The sequence below is a fragment of the Schistocerca cancellata genome, chromosome 2 (genome assembly GCF_023864275.1).
Source record: "Schistocerca cancellata isolate TAMUIC-IGC-003103 chromosome 2, iqSchCanc2.1, whole genome shotgun sequence".
NCBI classification, from domain to species: Eukaryota; Metazoa; Arthropoda; class Insecta; order Orthoptera; family Acrididae; genus Schistocerca; species Schistocerca cancellata.
This window is the reverse complement of record NC_064627.1, coordinates 544,009,254-544,025,564: the sequence shown is the minus strand read 5'-3', so window position 1 is coordinate 544,025,564 and position 16,311 is coordinate 544,009,254. Positions and strand designations below refer to the sequence as shown.

Genomic DNA, 16,311 nt, shown 5'->3' with positions numbered 1-16,311 from the left:
AAGTCCAGGATGGCTTGCCGGGAAAAGCAGCGAAACAGGGCATAGAGTATTATCAACATACTGCTGTACTGTGTATGATTGTAGTGGATGACTACCAAAGGGCCCCTGCTCTGAAAAGAAATGGCTGCCCCGACAATCACATCTGGCTTCCGGGCCATATGGTGGACAACAGGTGGATTGGTATCCCACTGTTGTCCAGGGTGTCTTTAGTCCGGAATCTCACTGATTGGAGACCAGTTGCCTTAAGTGACGAGTCCCACTTTGAACTGAGCAAAGAAATGTCTGGAGATGCCCAGGACGTTGGTGGGATAACAACCTGACTGTTGCCCGCCATAAGGGCTGACAAACAGTTGTGATGGTCTGGTGTGCTATTTCTTTCATAGCCAGTTCCACTTTGTCATCCATGGCACCCCTAAAGCACAGCAGTAAATTGACAATATTTTACACCCCGTTTTGTTGCCCTTTGTGTCAAGCGATCCTGGGCTTACAGTGCTGCAAGATGATGGCTTCCTGCATGTGGCAACATTTTCTGCTGCATGTCTTTGTGCTTTCCAAACCATACCTTGGCCAGCAAGGTCACCAGATCTTTCTCCAATTGAGAGAGTTTGGAGCATTATGTGCAAGACGCTCCAAGTAGTTCAGGATTTTGACACTCTAACATGCCAGTTGTACAGAATTTGGCACAATATCCCTCAGGACAAAATCGAATAACCCTGTCAATCAACACAAAGCTGAAAAACTGCCGGAATAAGGACCAGAGATGGACCAACATGTAGTTGTCTTGCTCAATTTGTGAAGCTCTTTCTTTTGAAAAATAAGCCAGTTTTTCTGAAACTGTAAACATTTGTTTGTCTGCTACCAATTTATGTTACATCTGTGGTGTGTCTTCCCCCCCCCCCCCCCCCCCCCCCCCTCCCCGCTCCAAGAGTGTAACTGAAACCACTTCATCAGTAAATGATCAATAAATGTAAAGTTACAGCTGCCAATGAGGTCAACAATTGTGCATATTGGGCATCTACAGCCATTCAAGTGTGCTCCAGGGGCAATTCCATTAGAGGTATTAGTGAAAGTGAGGCACGAGGCAAAGAAGAATCAGAAGGATGAGCAACAGGAGAGGGAGGACTTGATACCTCATGTTCATTATACATTGAGGCCAAGGAAGTGATTAATGTGTATTGTGATTCCTGAATATTGTTCTTTTGTGTATAGTGTAGAGTCTTGTACTGTAAGGAAGCAAGGGAGAGAATGTTGTTGTGGGTGGCTGGTACCCTCTTTCTACAACACAAATGCACATGTGAATCAATACGGTTCTTTATTTACATAAACTGGAAACAGTTACTTAACTTGATTAGAGTCCATGTTTTTTGGTACAAGTTCATCAGTAATAGTCCTCTTGCAGACTGATGTCAATATTCACTGCTAGTAAAGTACATTTCTGGTTCTGGTAAACTAGTCCTGCTTAGTAACTAATCTGGTCACTATGTACTGTCACAACCTCTGACAAACTAAACTCGCTCCTGAGTAATCTGACACACCAACTGGATGATTGAGTGAGAGAGGGCCTCCGGTCAGCAGCGGAAGCCTAAATACATGCTGTCGAGAGGGCATTGGTGGCATGTTGCTTTTTTTTTTTTTTTGTGTGTGTGTGTGTGTGTGTGTGTGTGTGTGTGTGTGTGTGTGTGTGTGTGTGTGTGTGTGTGTGTGTGTGTGTGTAGCGTAGCCACATGTTGTTAAAAGTACTTACAAAGTGTTCTGCTTCTCCATTGGATGGGGGTTGAAATGGAGCACTCGTTAGATGATGAATGCCATTTCATTCATGTGAAGTGAACTGTGATCCATTGTCTGACACAAACAACTTGTGGCAAATCTTCTATGCAAAATATTGAGGACAATGGTGCTATGTGATTTGGCAGAGTTCATAGACACCGCAAATGGGAACTTGCTAAGAGTTTACCACTATGAGCCAACGAGTGTTCAAAAATGGTCCTGCAATGTCTATGTGCAGTCGTTGCCATGGAGATAGTCTTAGGCCAAGCTGAGAATGACTGTGGCGGAGCGTATTGGTTTTCCGCACCCCCACGACACTGATGTCATCTGTTCAGTGTGGGTGTTCACCGCCCTGCCAAGTACAGTGCCAGCGAGCTGAACGTGCAAATGATTCCCCAATGTCCTTGGTGAAGAAGTAGTAACACATCTTCTGCAACACTTTGGGGAAAAGCACACATGATTGTCCACTGTCATGTTGAACTAAAATCACATCATGTTGAACTGAAAAGTTATGCCAACTTGCAAAGATTTAGTGCATGACTGAGCTCTGGATACTTTTGTGTGAATGAGGCCATGACGTGCAAATGTAATGCAACTAAATCTTGATCTAGGCCTGCTTCAGTGGCCTGTGCAATTTTTCTGTAGTGAAAGAGAAAAGATTCCAGCAATTCAGAGTCCTGCACATCGATTTGGCAACAATGTGTAGCAGATGCATAAAAATAAGTCTTGGCCAATCAGAAGGTGAGATGGGCGTCTGCATTTCCATGCTTTGCTGTAGGTCTGTACACAATTTCATACTGATACTGCGAAAGCAACAAAGCCAAATGTTGTTGCAATTTTTGAACAGTGCGTGTAAGAACCAGCTTTGAAAGATGAAAGGAGGATTGCAAAGGCTTGTGATATGTCACTAAAAAGAACTTGTGACCATACAAATAGTGATGGAATTTGGCCGCACCATACACAGTAGTGAGAACGTCTTTTTCTATTTGAGTATGATTGCACTGAGTTTGGGTTAACAACTTTGAGACAAAAGCAATGACTCTGTCTCGTGCAGCAATTCTGTGTGAAAGCACAGCACCAATTCTGTAGGAGGAAGTGTAAACTTGTGAAAGTACTGCCTTGGCAGGGGCAAAAGGCACTAAACATCTGTCACCGAGCAAGGCATTTTTGAGATTCTGAAATGCATCTTGACAGTCGTTAATCCACACGAAATGTATGTTTTTGCGATGCAATTGAGCCGGGATCTGAGCGGTATTAGGTGTGAACCAAATGTAGTATGTCATCTTGCCTAATGCTGATTGCAGTTCACACACATTGTGAGAAAGAGGCAGGTCACGGATTGCAAGCAAATGAGATTGGAGTGGGTGCACACCCAGACTGTTTATCAAATGACCTAAATACTGTAGTTCAGTTTGAAAAAAATCAAACTGTTCGAGACAACTCTTGAGTCCTGCTTGTGACAACACTCGAATAAGAGTATCAAAATTGGCAATGTATTCCTCTGGTGTACAACCTGAGACGACAATATCGTCAATGTAGTTTGAACAAAATGGCCCTTTTGAAGTCAGCTGTTCAAAAGTAACATTGAATGGCAGGTGCGGAAGCACTGCCCAAGGGTAAGCGCAAATATTTGAACAGTCCTAAGTGTGTATTTACAACAAACACTTTCTGTGATTCTTCATCCAATGGAATTTTCAAGTAGGCATCACAAAATCTGTCTTAGAAAAGTAACGTCCTGCACCAAACCTGTCCACAAGTTCCTCAGGGCGAGGTAACGGATAAGTGTCAACTACTATTTGTGGGTTGACAATAGACGTGAATGTGACCAGAAGGCTTAGGCAACAAAACAAGAGGACTTGCCCATTGACTAGTTTGATTGGGAGCAATTACACCATTATTTTTGCAATTATTTCAATTCACTGGCTACTTTGTCTCTTAAAACAAGGAACGGGGTGGGCCCTGAAAAACTTAGGCTGTGCATTGTCTTTCAGTGTAACATGTACTTCAAAGTTATTAGCTTTTCCCATTGCTTCTGAAAATAGTTCAGGAAATTCTTTAAGCAAGCTAGCTACACTGTCTTTTGGTTCAAAAGCAGACACTGCAAGTACATTGTCTTGGATGCTAAATCCAAACAAATCAAAGGCATCTAAACCGAATGTGTTCTCACTGCCTTTTGATGTCAACACAGTAAAATTCACTGTCCTAGTGTGGGATTTGTAAGTGGCAGGCAAAGTACACTGCCCAAGCACTGGGAATTTCCTGTTCTTTGTAAGCAGTGAGGTGCTTGCCAGATTTAGAAGGGCGTGGTGAGCGTAACTGTTTGTACGTGGCAAGATTAAGCAAAGTTACTGAGGCAATTGTGTCCTACTGAAAATTCACATGGTGGTCATCAATTCATAAGGAGACAAATAGTTTGTTAGAATGTCATTGCACAGCACTAGGGTGAGGAGGCGGCACAATCTTAATCTTACTTTTGTCAGAACCTGTTTTAAGTTTTGAAAACACAGCACTCACTGTACCGTATTTACTCGAATCTAAGCCGCACTTTTTTCCGGTTTTTGTAATCCAAAAAACCGCCTGCGGCTTAGAATCGAGTGCAAAGCAAGCTGAAGTTCTGAAAAATGTTGATAGGTGCCGCCACAACTAACTTCTGCCGTCGAATATATGTAGCGCTACACAGGCATCCTTTGTAGACACAAAGATAAATACTGGCGCCAAAACCTCTGAGTCAATAAATAAAATTAAAAAAAAAAAAAAAAATTGGAAGGCGAGCTTTTTTTCTCCGCCCGAGTTTCGACCACTGCATTTTCATACATTATCCAACGAAGTAAATACAAATTCCGTATTGTTCATCTTCGAATTTCAATGTACTACGAAAATCCGACTGGTAATACTGGGATTTTTGTCAATATGGCCAACTCTACGTTCTGAATTTTTTCCTACCTGTGAGAAGAGATGGTTGCTAATAGGAACCTGATGAAATGTGAATCACATGCAGTATTCTCTTCACCATAAGAATAATACGAATATAAACATTTTGCCATGTATTCTTTCGTGTTTGCTTCTATCTCATTTAAATCCTGTCTGCCTAATAAACTACGAAACTAACTACTGTAGCTGTATCGTCAATCATTCGACCTAAATTGTGTCTCATATTACAATGGACCAACTTTGTTTCGATTTGGAGGTGCGGCCTAAAACTTCTCTCTCCCCTTGAATTTAGAGTCTCAAATTTCAGGCGCGGCTTAGATTTGGGAATTTTTTTTTTCCCTTTATTTCGAGTTTCATTTTTCAGGTGCGGCTTAGATTCGAGTGCGGCTTACATTCGAGTAAATACGGTATGTCCATGAGCCTGTTTTTTTTTTCCCTTCTTCTTCTTCTTTTTTTTTTTTTTTTCCGGGAGTGGTCAAAGTTGGCATTTTTGTGCTATTGCAAACTAACTGCTTGGACATTCCCTCTTTTTCCATATGTGTATCATGTTGCGTTACATGATTGGCATTCCTGTATTTTATGGTGAGCAAAACATCTTGGGCAAGACTTCACTAAATTCAGAGGCCTGTTTACATGTCTGCGTGGTTGTCCATAGCTGTGTACGTACTTCCTGTTGTGGCTGGTTGGGTCAGTTACGAATAAGAGGCGACTCGACCCAACATATCAGGGCCTGGTCATACTTATCGGCCACTACAGCACATGAAGATGGAAAAGATGCTGTAAGATTTGCAGTACTTGAGGAAGTGATGGATCAGTCCTTTTAAGATCTGTTCCCATATTCTGCTATTTGGGACACTGAATGTTACTGCATCGGATATCATTAAATCACTGTAAAAGTTGCCACAACTGCGTTGAAATTTACACTTCCTAGTAATGCCCGTTAATTCTGTGTACCTCTCGCGGTACATCTGTTCTGGCTTTTTCTGCTAGCAAAAGAACTAATGTCAGACTGCAGCTACTTGGACTTGGTGGTCATAGTATTGAGTTACTGCAGTGATTACTTGATCAGAGATGAGTTTGTCGGGAGATGCGGTTGGGAATAGTTTTCATATTAATCTGAACACTGGGACCCCCACAATCCTGAGGAACTATTGTAACTTGATAGTACTTTGAACATGGTTAACTTGACAGTGCTTGGGACTGAGTCAGGTATTCAGTCCATTCCTCCTGTGTTTCTTTAAATTGCAGGAACGTTGGTACACTGGTCGGTGGCACTTGTTGGACCGATTGGTTGGTCGGTTGTGATTGTGTCACTGACGCAACTTGTGCAGCCAGTAATTGTACCGTTGTCAGTAAGGTAGCAGTTTGTTGGTTCTAAATCTGAAAAACTTGGGTCAGATCGATCACATTGGCTGTCTGCAGCTTAGGCATAGGGTCAGGGGGTGGCGGAGCAGGGAATTCATGGTTTACACAAATACTTTGTATCAAAACGCAAGCAAAGCCTCAGAAAAGGGAAATTTGATTAGTTCTGTGGCTCCCCTCCTGGAATACATGCAAGAACACAAAAAAAAATTTGTAAATAGAAACACTTGAACACAATCACCCCTGCAAGCTAAAACACAAGAGAAGCAAGCAAAATCTTTGATTGCCCCTGAATTATCCTCGTTCACCACTGTAGTGTCTTATACCATAAGACAGCAGGGAAGAAGACACACATGTGAATTCATATGGTTCTTTATTTACTCGAAGTGGAACACTTACGTAACTTGAATAGAATCCATGTTGTGGTACAAGCTCATCAGTAATAGTCCTCTTCACAGCTAGTGAAGTAAAATTCTGGTTGTGGTAAACCACTATAATCAATAATAAAGTTGCTATGTACTGTTGTAGCTTGTTATGAACTAAACCCGCTCTGGAAGTACACTGACAGGCTTCTACCAGATGGTTGAGTGAGTGCGTGCAGCCCTCCGTTCAGCAGCAGTGGCCTAAATACACGCTGCCAAAAGGGCGTTGAAAGTGTGTTGCTTGTGGGTATGTCTCTGGCCCCTCTCGTGATAGGCACACTTGATCCAGTGCCTACTAATTGATCTTTGCTTCACCTTTGCCGACTGGTGTGTTGGTGACAGCTTATGCCAGCTTATATAGTTTAGGGCATTAACCTTGTTTAGATAAGGTTACATGTTTGTGTTGGGGTAGGATTTATAGTGCATTAAGATGTGCTGTTCGGAGACAGCAGGCTTCTGTGGGTAGGGAAGTGATATTGATCCCTGTCCTCATGTTGCCATAAGAGAGGGGCGAGAAAAGAAGAATGCTAGAGTTGGAGTGTGGGCACTACAAGAGCATCACCTGGACGATGAAGTTTTCCTTTCCAGGCAACCAGATGTGATATTATTCAGGCGCAAAGCATTACATTTAGGTTTTGATGTGTGGGAATTATGGAACAAAATTAGGAGGCTGGAGGAGATGTTCTCAGGGGTACAGAAGTTAATGGATAGTAGTGGAAGTCTGAGAGAGGTCTCAAAGGAGAACAAGAAGTAGCTTGGGACATATGCAAGATTAGAGGAGCAGGTGCAGGAGATGACTGACTGGTACCAGAACATCTCAGGAAGTGAAAAGGGGGTAGATACATGCTGAGGGTACAATACTGAAGACAATCTTCGGGGCAGTAGATGAAAATTGAACGCTACAGCAGAGGCCACAAGGGGGTTAGTGGAGGCAAATAAAGTATCTATGGAGTGGCATTCCACGCAGATTGTGTATTTGGAGAGTGGCTTGTTAAACAACACGCATGCTTTGACAGCTTACTAAGGAAGTCGTGGATTATGCCAGCGTCTCGGCTAGCACTCTGAAACAGGATCTGGAAGTGGTACAAACACTAGTGCAGTTACTAGATTTAAGAATAACAATGACAAGACTATTGCAATCACTAGGGGATACTACATGGGATGCAGCAGTGGAGTTAACAAACTTGTAGGAAGCCTCCATCATATGCTACATTCACAGGTAAGTTTAACCTTGCTGCCATCTGAGCAGTATCTAGAGGGATTGAGTAAGGTGTGAGGAGAATTACTCCAAGATTTATAGGTAGTAGCAGAGTCAAGCAACCAGAACTTGCTATTGTACAACTGTTGTGCTATGGTGGGTGTAACAACAGGTAATGTATAGTTGTACATATCAGTAAAGGTACTGGTAGCAAGCGTGCATTGTTTAGGCGTTACATTGTGTGCGCTTATCTGGTGAAGAGAGCAGCAGTTGGAAAATTTGTGCAGGTGAGAGAGGAAGGGGTGGTACTATTGGCTGAAGATGGTTATCGACACATGGTGATGACAGAGTATGCGATTCAGCTATGTCAGAGTGAGGTAGCCACAGTATGCCAGGTTCGTGAGATTTCGATGCATGGGAGCACATGCATCATGTGATGTTTCAGAGGTAAAACAGAGGGACGTCCCTGCCAAAAGTATTTCCTGGGAGCAGGTTTACATTGGATATACTTGGTGTACAATGTCATAGTAGTCGTTGCTAGTTGCTATGTGGGAAAGACGATTAGAATTGTGAGGTAGTGGACTGTTAATAAACGGGGCAGATTGCAGTATTACAGGGCCCACATTTCATTTACCAGCTACTGCAACAGAAATTACTCTGCCGAGTGAGACACAGCTACAGCTGTATTGAGCAGACGAACCTCTAGAGATGTTGTCCAAACAAAACCATACCTTTCTTAACAGCACCTGGGAACTGAGACGAACTGTTCATAGAGTCACATGGTAGCAGCGCAGGAGGGACGGATCACTGTAGAGCAAATGTTGCAGCATGTGGAACAGTATCTGGACGGTGTTTAACAGGTAAGAGTGACCTTGAGCATCACAATTCCTATTGCTATGGTGACTCCAATTTACACTGCCTAACTCTGATGTATTTGAAACAACAAGCCATGGAAAAACTAACTCCAGGGGTAGTTAAAATTTCTCGTAGACTGGATCCCCCGAGTGAGGAATGAAAGATAGATTTATGAAGCTGCAGATCAAATAGCAATTGTGTAGTAGTTAGGAGTAGCCATTTTAGTATTATGTACTTGTTTTACAGATAAGGGCAAAAGTAATTACAGTAGAGAATTGGGCGGAGCAAGACCCGAGGGACTGGGTCTTCTCTATGGAGGGGGTAGTGTAGTGCCGCTACGCAGTCTGTGGGTAAAAGTTGTAAGTCCTTAGCCAGGGTAATAAGTAGTGAGATAGCTGCCATGGAGCATTGCATTAGCTGCTGCGAGTTGGTAGCTGCCAGTGTTGCGACACCGTCACTATAACAGATATGCAAGTAGATTGTGAGGTGAGGACAGCTGAGTGCAACAATAAGTTGCACGGCTTAGTGGTAACTGAATAGCAAGCAGGGTGACATTACCACACCAGGGAAAGTCTCTTATTGTGGACCATGTAACGAGGTCCCAGGTTTTAGTGAAACAAATGTGTGCCAGAGGCGCATAAGTAAGTGTGGCTTTGGAGGCAGGCATCTCTTCTTGTTACGAGAGACTAGCAGCACCACTACAGCACCAGAGCTATGCCATTCAGTGAGACAACTGGACACTGCCAACAACAGCCATGGGTTTGAGACCGGGCTGTGCCTGCCACCTGCACTAAATGTTTGTGGGACATGGTGCCACAGCCCCACTGACCTGCTGTGCATGCAAGCTGCTGCCAATGCCAAGTTCCTAATAAGACTTGGCACCTCAGTGCCAGCCACTGTCTGACTCCTACCAGAGGGCAGAGAGTCGTATCCTGTGCACAGCTGCACTGATGTGCGGAGCACAGGGCCACCAGGGCTCTGTGCTACTGAGGGAAGAAACACATCACTGATGATGTCAACAGCTGTAGCTTAGAAAGCCTGCCAGCCTACCGTGGGCTCGCCATTAGCATTGCAGGGCACCAGCTCAGCTTTCAGAGCAGAAGCTGCTGCCTATACATCAGTGAGAAGTGTGTTTGCCTTGCTTTCGTTCTGTTCCCCCAATCCATATCATCCTTCTATTTTTCCTTCTCTTCTTTTTCCTACTATTGAATTCCAGTCTCCATCACAATTAAATTTTTCTCTCCCTTAATTATCTGGTTAATTTCTTTTATCTTTTCATCAAGTGTTTCAATCTTTTCATCATCTGTGGGGCTAGTTGACATATAAATTTGCACTACTGTGGTTGGCGTTGGCTTTTTATCTGTCTTGGCTATGATAATGAATTCACTACGCCATTCATAGTAGCTTACTCGCTTTCCTGTTTTCTTATTCAGTATCAGATAAACGCCAGAGTTACCTATATTTGATTTTGTGTTTGTATCCCTATGCCCACATGACCAGAAGTCCTGTTCCTCCTGCCATCAAACTTCACTAACTCCCACTAGGTCTAACTTCAACTTACCATTTCCCTTTCTAAATTTCCTAACTTATCTTCCTGATCAAGGGATATAACATTCCACCCTACAACCTGTAGACTGGCAATGTTGTTTTTCCTGACAAAGACATCCTCCTTCGTAGTCCCCACCTGGATATCCAAATGGTTGACTATTTTCCCTCTTAAATATTTTACCCAAGATGAGACCATCATCATTTAGCCATACTGTAGAGCTGCATGACCTCAGGAAATAAAACGGCTGTATTTCCCCTTGCTTTCGACCGTTTGCAGTGCCAGTACCAGCACAGCAAGGCCATGTTGGCTGTTGTTATAAGGCCAGTTCAGTCAATCATCCAAAATGTTGGCCTCCTTCAGGCACCACACAATTGTCTGGTCATCCAGCAGATATCCTTCTGTAGTGATTGCACCTATGGTATACTTATCGCTATCATTCAGGCACACTGCCAATGGTTCATGGGGAAGGTACATTTTCTTAACATTCTTATAATAGTAATTGCCCTACAACACTTCCTTAGGATACCCCCAAAATTACCACAACTTGCTGACTTTGCCATATGAGAATTACTTGACATGGTATAAACTTTTCTTTTGTTCACTAAAGAACAATGCAGGACTGTATGGAATGCCTACTGAAAGTGAAGGGACATGGAAATTTCTTTGAAGCTGTGTGTTGATTTGCTGTTGGGAAATGTAGTTGCATTTCTCTTGTGGATAGAAGACATGTGTATTTTAAAACAGGAACTCATTTTTGGCCTTTATCCTTACACTGCACTCTCAAATTTGAGAACTAAAGTTTTGAACCCTAGGGATGACATGTGTTTCAGTAGTTTATTGACCAAATATAGCTTCTTGACTGGAGCCAGAATTGCTAAGAGTGCTTTATCAGATATTTCGGCATCTGTGTAAAATAAATTACAAAAACATTTTATGATTTTAATGCATTTGATGATTTCTGATGTCAGTACTGAAAATAAATTTAGTTCCTATATTGAGGCCATTGCTCACGGTTTACAGAGACATCACTGCACATATGTATTTTACGAATGTTATTGTACTACTATCAGAAACATGGGTGATGTGTGTTCCTACTACAATTTTATAATTTTTGTATTGTTTTGTTGTGAATTCATTGTGCGGTATGAGCTCTGATCTGTTCTTCATAGCAGGCTTTCTTGTATCCCATTTTCTCATGGAAGGTACATTACAAATAGTTGACTTAAAGTACCATTAAAGGATTTCTAATCTTAGTGACAGATTTTGAATTATTCACAATAATAATAATAATAATAATAATAATAATAATAATAATTTTTAAAGTTCTTTCAAATAAAAAAAACCTTTTTCTTGCAGATACTTAGAATATGCAGCTGCTCGTACAGTGTCCTTCACATTTGCACCAAAGAAGAGTGGTTTTAGGCTTAATATGTGGCTTCTTTCAAAGGGTGAAAAACTTCCAAGATTGCCAAAGGAAAAGTCACTTGGGTGTCAAATACTCTGTAAGTTTTGACAAACATGTTTTCTTTTTTATATCATGTTGTTATGATATTTGAAGCACATGCAAAGATGTGTTGGAATAGCTACCATTACTGGAAATAAGCACTCTCTCTAATTATAGACCAACTGTTTGTGGTGGAGTGCTGTGTGGCGTTAACAGGTACTTGAACATTTACCTCTGTATCTAATGAGTGATGGTCCAACTAAAAACATTGTTACCTAGCTGTTAACATTTGTAAGCATTACTTGTACTTTTCTGGTGCATAAAACAAGACAACTAATTTCCACTTTCTGGTTTCTACTACCAATGTATAAACTTTGTTTTTTTTTTTTTGTTTTTAATAAGACTACCCAGATTTTTTGAAGTCAAAAGGATGAACCAACATAGCAATGAAACTGTGTATAGAGGGGGTTGGTGCAGGGGTGCTACATACTTACATAATATTAAAGGTATGGGGCCATTGGTTTTTTCGTCAATTAATGGATAAAACTGTAAATGTGAACTGGCACAGATCTTTTTCTAAATGCCAAGTACCTAAAACATCATTTCACTGTGACATTTACATTTCTCTTGCCTATATTTATATTGTTCATTTCATCTTAAGCCTGTTTGTGCATATTTCACTGTTGTGACATACTCTTTTGTCGTATTAGTTTAGGTATAGACAAAGAAAATAGCATCTTTCACATTTCCATGTCAGTGACATTACACTTTCTTAATTAGAGTTAAAGGTTAGTCTTTGAACCAGACATTCATAATGTGAAAATCTTTATGGCTTTTGCACCAATTTTCTACTGATAACATTTCTGATACAGAGTCATCTGTAAACAATTTCAGATAGCTTTTAACATTGCCAAGAAGAAGAAGAAGAAGAAGAAGAAGAAGAAGAAGAAGAAGAAGAAGTAGTAAAAGACTCATTAAATTTTTATGGAGTACACCAGTTGCTACTTTCACTTCTGATAATGATGTTGCCTTGCTGAATTCTACACATTGTATTGAGTCTGTAAGGGTCTCCCACAGTCTCTGGTCTCTGGCTGCCTCAGCAGCCAAAGACAACAATGGTGTGTGTGTGTGTGTGTGTGTGTGTGTGTGTGTGTGTCTCCACCTCTGGCCCTTATGCAAGCAGTTGTTTGGCTTGGCATTAATTTATAGAGTTGTTTGATGTCAAGCTGGGCCAAATTCTGTCCAATTGGCATGTTAGATTGTCAAAGTTCTGAACTGGTTGTAGACCCTGCCCATAATTCTACATACGTTTTCAATTGTGGAGAGATTCAGTGACTGTGCTGGCCAAGGTAGGATTTGGCAAGCATGAAGATGAGCTGTAGAAACTTTTGCCATGTGTGGTTGGGGATGATCTTGCCAAAGTGTAAGCCCAGGTTGGCTTACCATGAAGGGCAACAAAACTGGTCATAGAATATTGTTGATGTATCACTGTATTGAGTGTGTCAATGAATGACAACCAAAGGGGTCCTGCCATGAAAAAGAAATAGCATCCCAGACCATCATTCTCAGTTTTCACGCTATATGGTGGGAAACTGCCAGGTTGGTATCCCACCGCTGTCTGGAGTGTCTCCAGACATGTTCTCACCAGTCATCGGGGCTCAGTTCAAAGCAGGACTTATCAGTGAGGACAATTCTGCTCCAGTCAATGAGATTCCAGGCTGGATGTGCCTAACACCACTGCAAATGGGCTTGTTGTTGTACAGAGGTCAGTAGTAGTCAGCAGAATGGGCACCTTGAGCTCACCCCCATTCTGTGAATTGCCTGTTAGTAGTCCTTGTGGTTATTGAAACACCAATTGCACGTTGGACTTATAACAATGATGAATCTGGGGCTCTGAGTGCCTCTATGATGATTGCGTGGTCCTCATGTTCGGTTGCCTCTCTAGGTCAACCGCTTCCTTCTTGACACTGTGTTCAGCCCTGGTTCACCCATTCCTGCCAACATTGTCGAATAGTGACATCACTCCTACTCGTAGGCCAAGCAATTCGCTGATTACTCCAACTGGCTTCCTTGAGCCCAAGTACATATTCTCTCTAAAATTGAGAGTCTATATATGCTGCTCACGTGCCTATATCAGAGGCATGATTACTGTCCAGTTGAATATACGTGATGAAATTTGCAAATACTTTACCCATAATTACTATCCTTGTCAGATGCGCAGCGAAACTGTGCTACAGCATCACACATTCATCCATCGGCTACCACAGTTTTACAATTTTTTTCTGTTGACACCTGTATGAATATTATTTTGTGACCAATTTGCAGATCATCATTTTCGTGTATTCTTTTCTTTTTAGTGTCTGTAGTCAAGATTTATTTCTACAGAACACTATTTTGTCTCCAAAAAGTCACCTTATAACACACCAAAGCATATTCTTGTGCCCCAGACTTATTCAGTGTGCATGCCAAAATTTTTTGAAGTTTTCACCCAGCAACCACAAAACCAAAGAGGCCAGCTCTGGGCCAATGTGCCAATAGGAATATCAACATGGCTTATTGCTGATGTAGCAGAAGACAAGGCCCCAGGCAGGCATTGTCAAAAAACCTCAGAGCAAGTTAAACAAAAGAGAAAATACTGTGATACATCATACCAGGCCAGTTTGTTGTAATGCCTTGTAAACCCAAGCACCAGATTGCCGCTGCAATACTCAAATGCAGAAAGACGTGAGCTCAGAAAACCAGAATAATTATCGAGCCAACACATCAAGGCAAAGAACACTGACGAGTCTGATAAACCGGGACAAATTCAGTCATCTACCTGGAGCTGTCGTGTCATACATGTAGGCTCTGCTTCTTAAATAACGGAGCTTTTGGAGATCACAGACACACTCAGTCATGTCATTTTGTCCATATCCCCATTACCAGAGAGAATGGGGTGGTCTATAAAGTTTCAGTGAAATCACAAAAAGCCAATTGATGATGATCTGCCTACTACATGCTTGCTGACTTTGATACCAAGACCCAGTGAACCTGATGCAAGCCACCTCCATGTTCTTCCATCGCACCCTACATGGACATTACAGATGAGAGAAGACTGGTTTGCTGGCAGCCCCCCACTGAATGAGGATGATTTTTAGATGATCTGAATGCTGTCATTCCCACACTGTCCAGGTGTGTCATGTTCTGTAAACATCTGCTGCCAACTTGGTCTTCCCAGGGAGGGAGGCCAGGCCCCATCCTTCATGACAACTGTCACCCTGAATCACGCAGTCAGCTCTGCTCACCAAAGTCCACGATGGTCTGTCTGTGACAGTACTGAGTTGTAGAGCTGACCTGAATTGCAGAACATCTGTAATGAGCAACAGCCTCCTATCCCCACTTGCGCCTTCAAGACAACACACTGGCTGCAGTTCACTGATCTGCAGTACCAGTGTCATAACTCGCTGACAAGGCAAATCAGCAGTTTTCTGCAGTGCGCCTGGTGCCTGCGTGCTGCATGACACTAAAAGCCTGATAAATTTATTATCAGGATAGATCCACAAGAGTAATTTGTCATTGCAGATACCATTGTGTTACTAGCATCCGAAGGAATAGCACCCAACCATTCTATACCACTGCTCAGCATACTGACATGCAGTGGCATGGGCTAGCCTAGGTTGCTACAATTTTGCATCAGGAAGTGATCATCAGATACTCTGAAACCACTGTGTCTGGTGGCAACAGTAACTGTCATCTCAACGATTCGGCAATAACACATCAGCATCAGTGTCTTCTCACAGTACTGGCACAAATGTGGTTTGGTGAATCAAAGTTTTTCCTTTATTGATTGACCTTTTGTTTTGTATGTGTACCTTGTTTGGCCATGGTAGGATGTAGGGATCTTCATCGTAACTTTCAAGTTGCCCTCGTCAGGCCCCAGGAGCCTGCAGATTTATCACAGTTTAGAGGGAATCATAAGCAAATGTATTTAATGCAGGTAGGAGTTGTCAGGCACTAAGGCTGTGCCAGCTGTATGTAGCAATTTTAGACAGTTTGGGTGTTTGGTACAAGATTGTTTTGAGTTCAGTTGGGCAATGAGACAGTGAAAGGACTACTAGATAACATTTTTTTGCGTGTGTTTAGTGAAGTTTGGATATTTGTGTTTGTTGGTGCTGTTGTCATTCTTGTTGTAAATGGCAGTTGGTCGTTCAAAATGCCAGAAACATGTTCTGCTGCTATTACAGGTGAGATTGTTGCCTCTTTGCCAAAGTAAGTATAGGCATTGTTACATGTGAATTTCCAGCAGCAGCAGCAGGGAGAGTTAAACATGCAGGTTGTAGCGTTACAGGTTGTTCTGCAACAGTTGCAAAAACGGGTCGGATGAAGTTGAGAGTACCCTCAGCTCCTCTCAATGCAACTAGCTTAATAACATCTTTCTCCTGCAAAATGACTGAAGGTGTAACTATGTTCATTAACAGTGATACTGATACCGCTGCAATGAGTGATCAGACAAAACTTCTGTCTGTATGGCTAATTTACGATTGTCAGGCGAAGCAAAAGCGTACGTTTTGTCACGAGGTTCTTAGTAAGGCAGAGATGTTTCAACAGTTGGCTGACTGTTTATGTTAGCTTTATATAAGCAAAATAGTATAAGTTTCTTCCGAGAAAAATTGAGTATTTTTAACACAGAAGTGTAATGAAACAGTAGAGGCCTTTTCAGGTTGGATCTGGAAGATCACTGAGCAGACGTACAAACTGATGCAAATTGCAGAAGCCGATAGTCTTACTGTGGGGAGTTGAAAAT

General features: G+C 42.1%; 1 protein-coding gene across 3 annotated transcripts in view; it reads left to right on the top strand.

The window, feature by feature from the left end:
* Nucleotides 1–16,311, top strand: part of LOC126162115 (transcription initiation protein SPT3 homolog) — a 125,995-nt gene that overhangs the window by 84,709 nt on the left and 24,975 nt on the right. For all 3 annotated transcript variants that reach the window (XM_049918399.1, XM_049918401.1, XM_049918400.1), the window contains exon 4: nt 11,441–11,586. In XM_049918399.1, the coding sequence (XP_049774356.1) occupies nt 11,441–11,586 (146 nt within the window). The remainder of the gene's footprint in view (nt 1–11,440; nt 11,587–16,311) is intronic.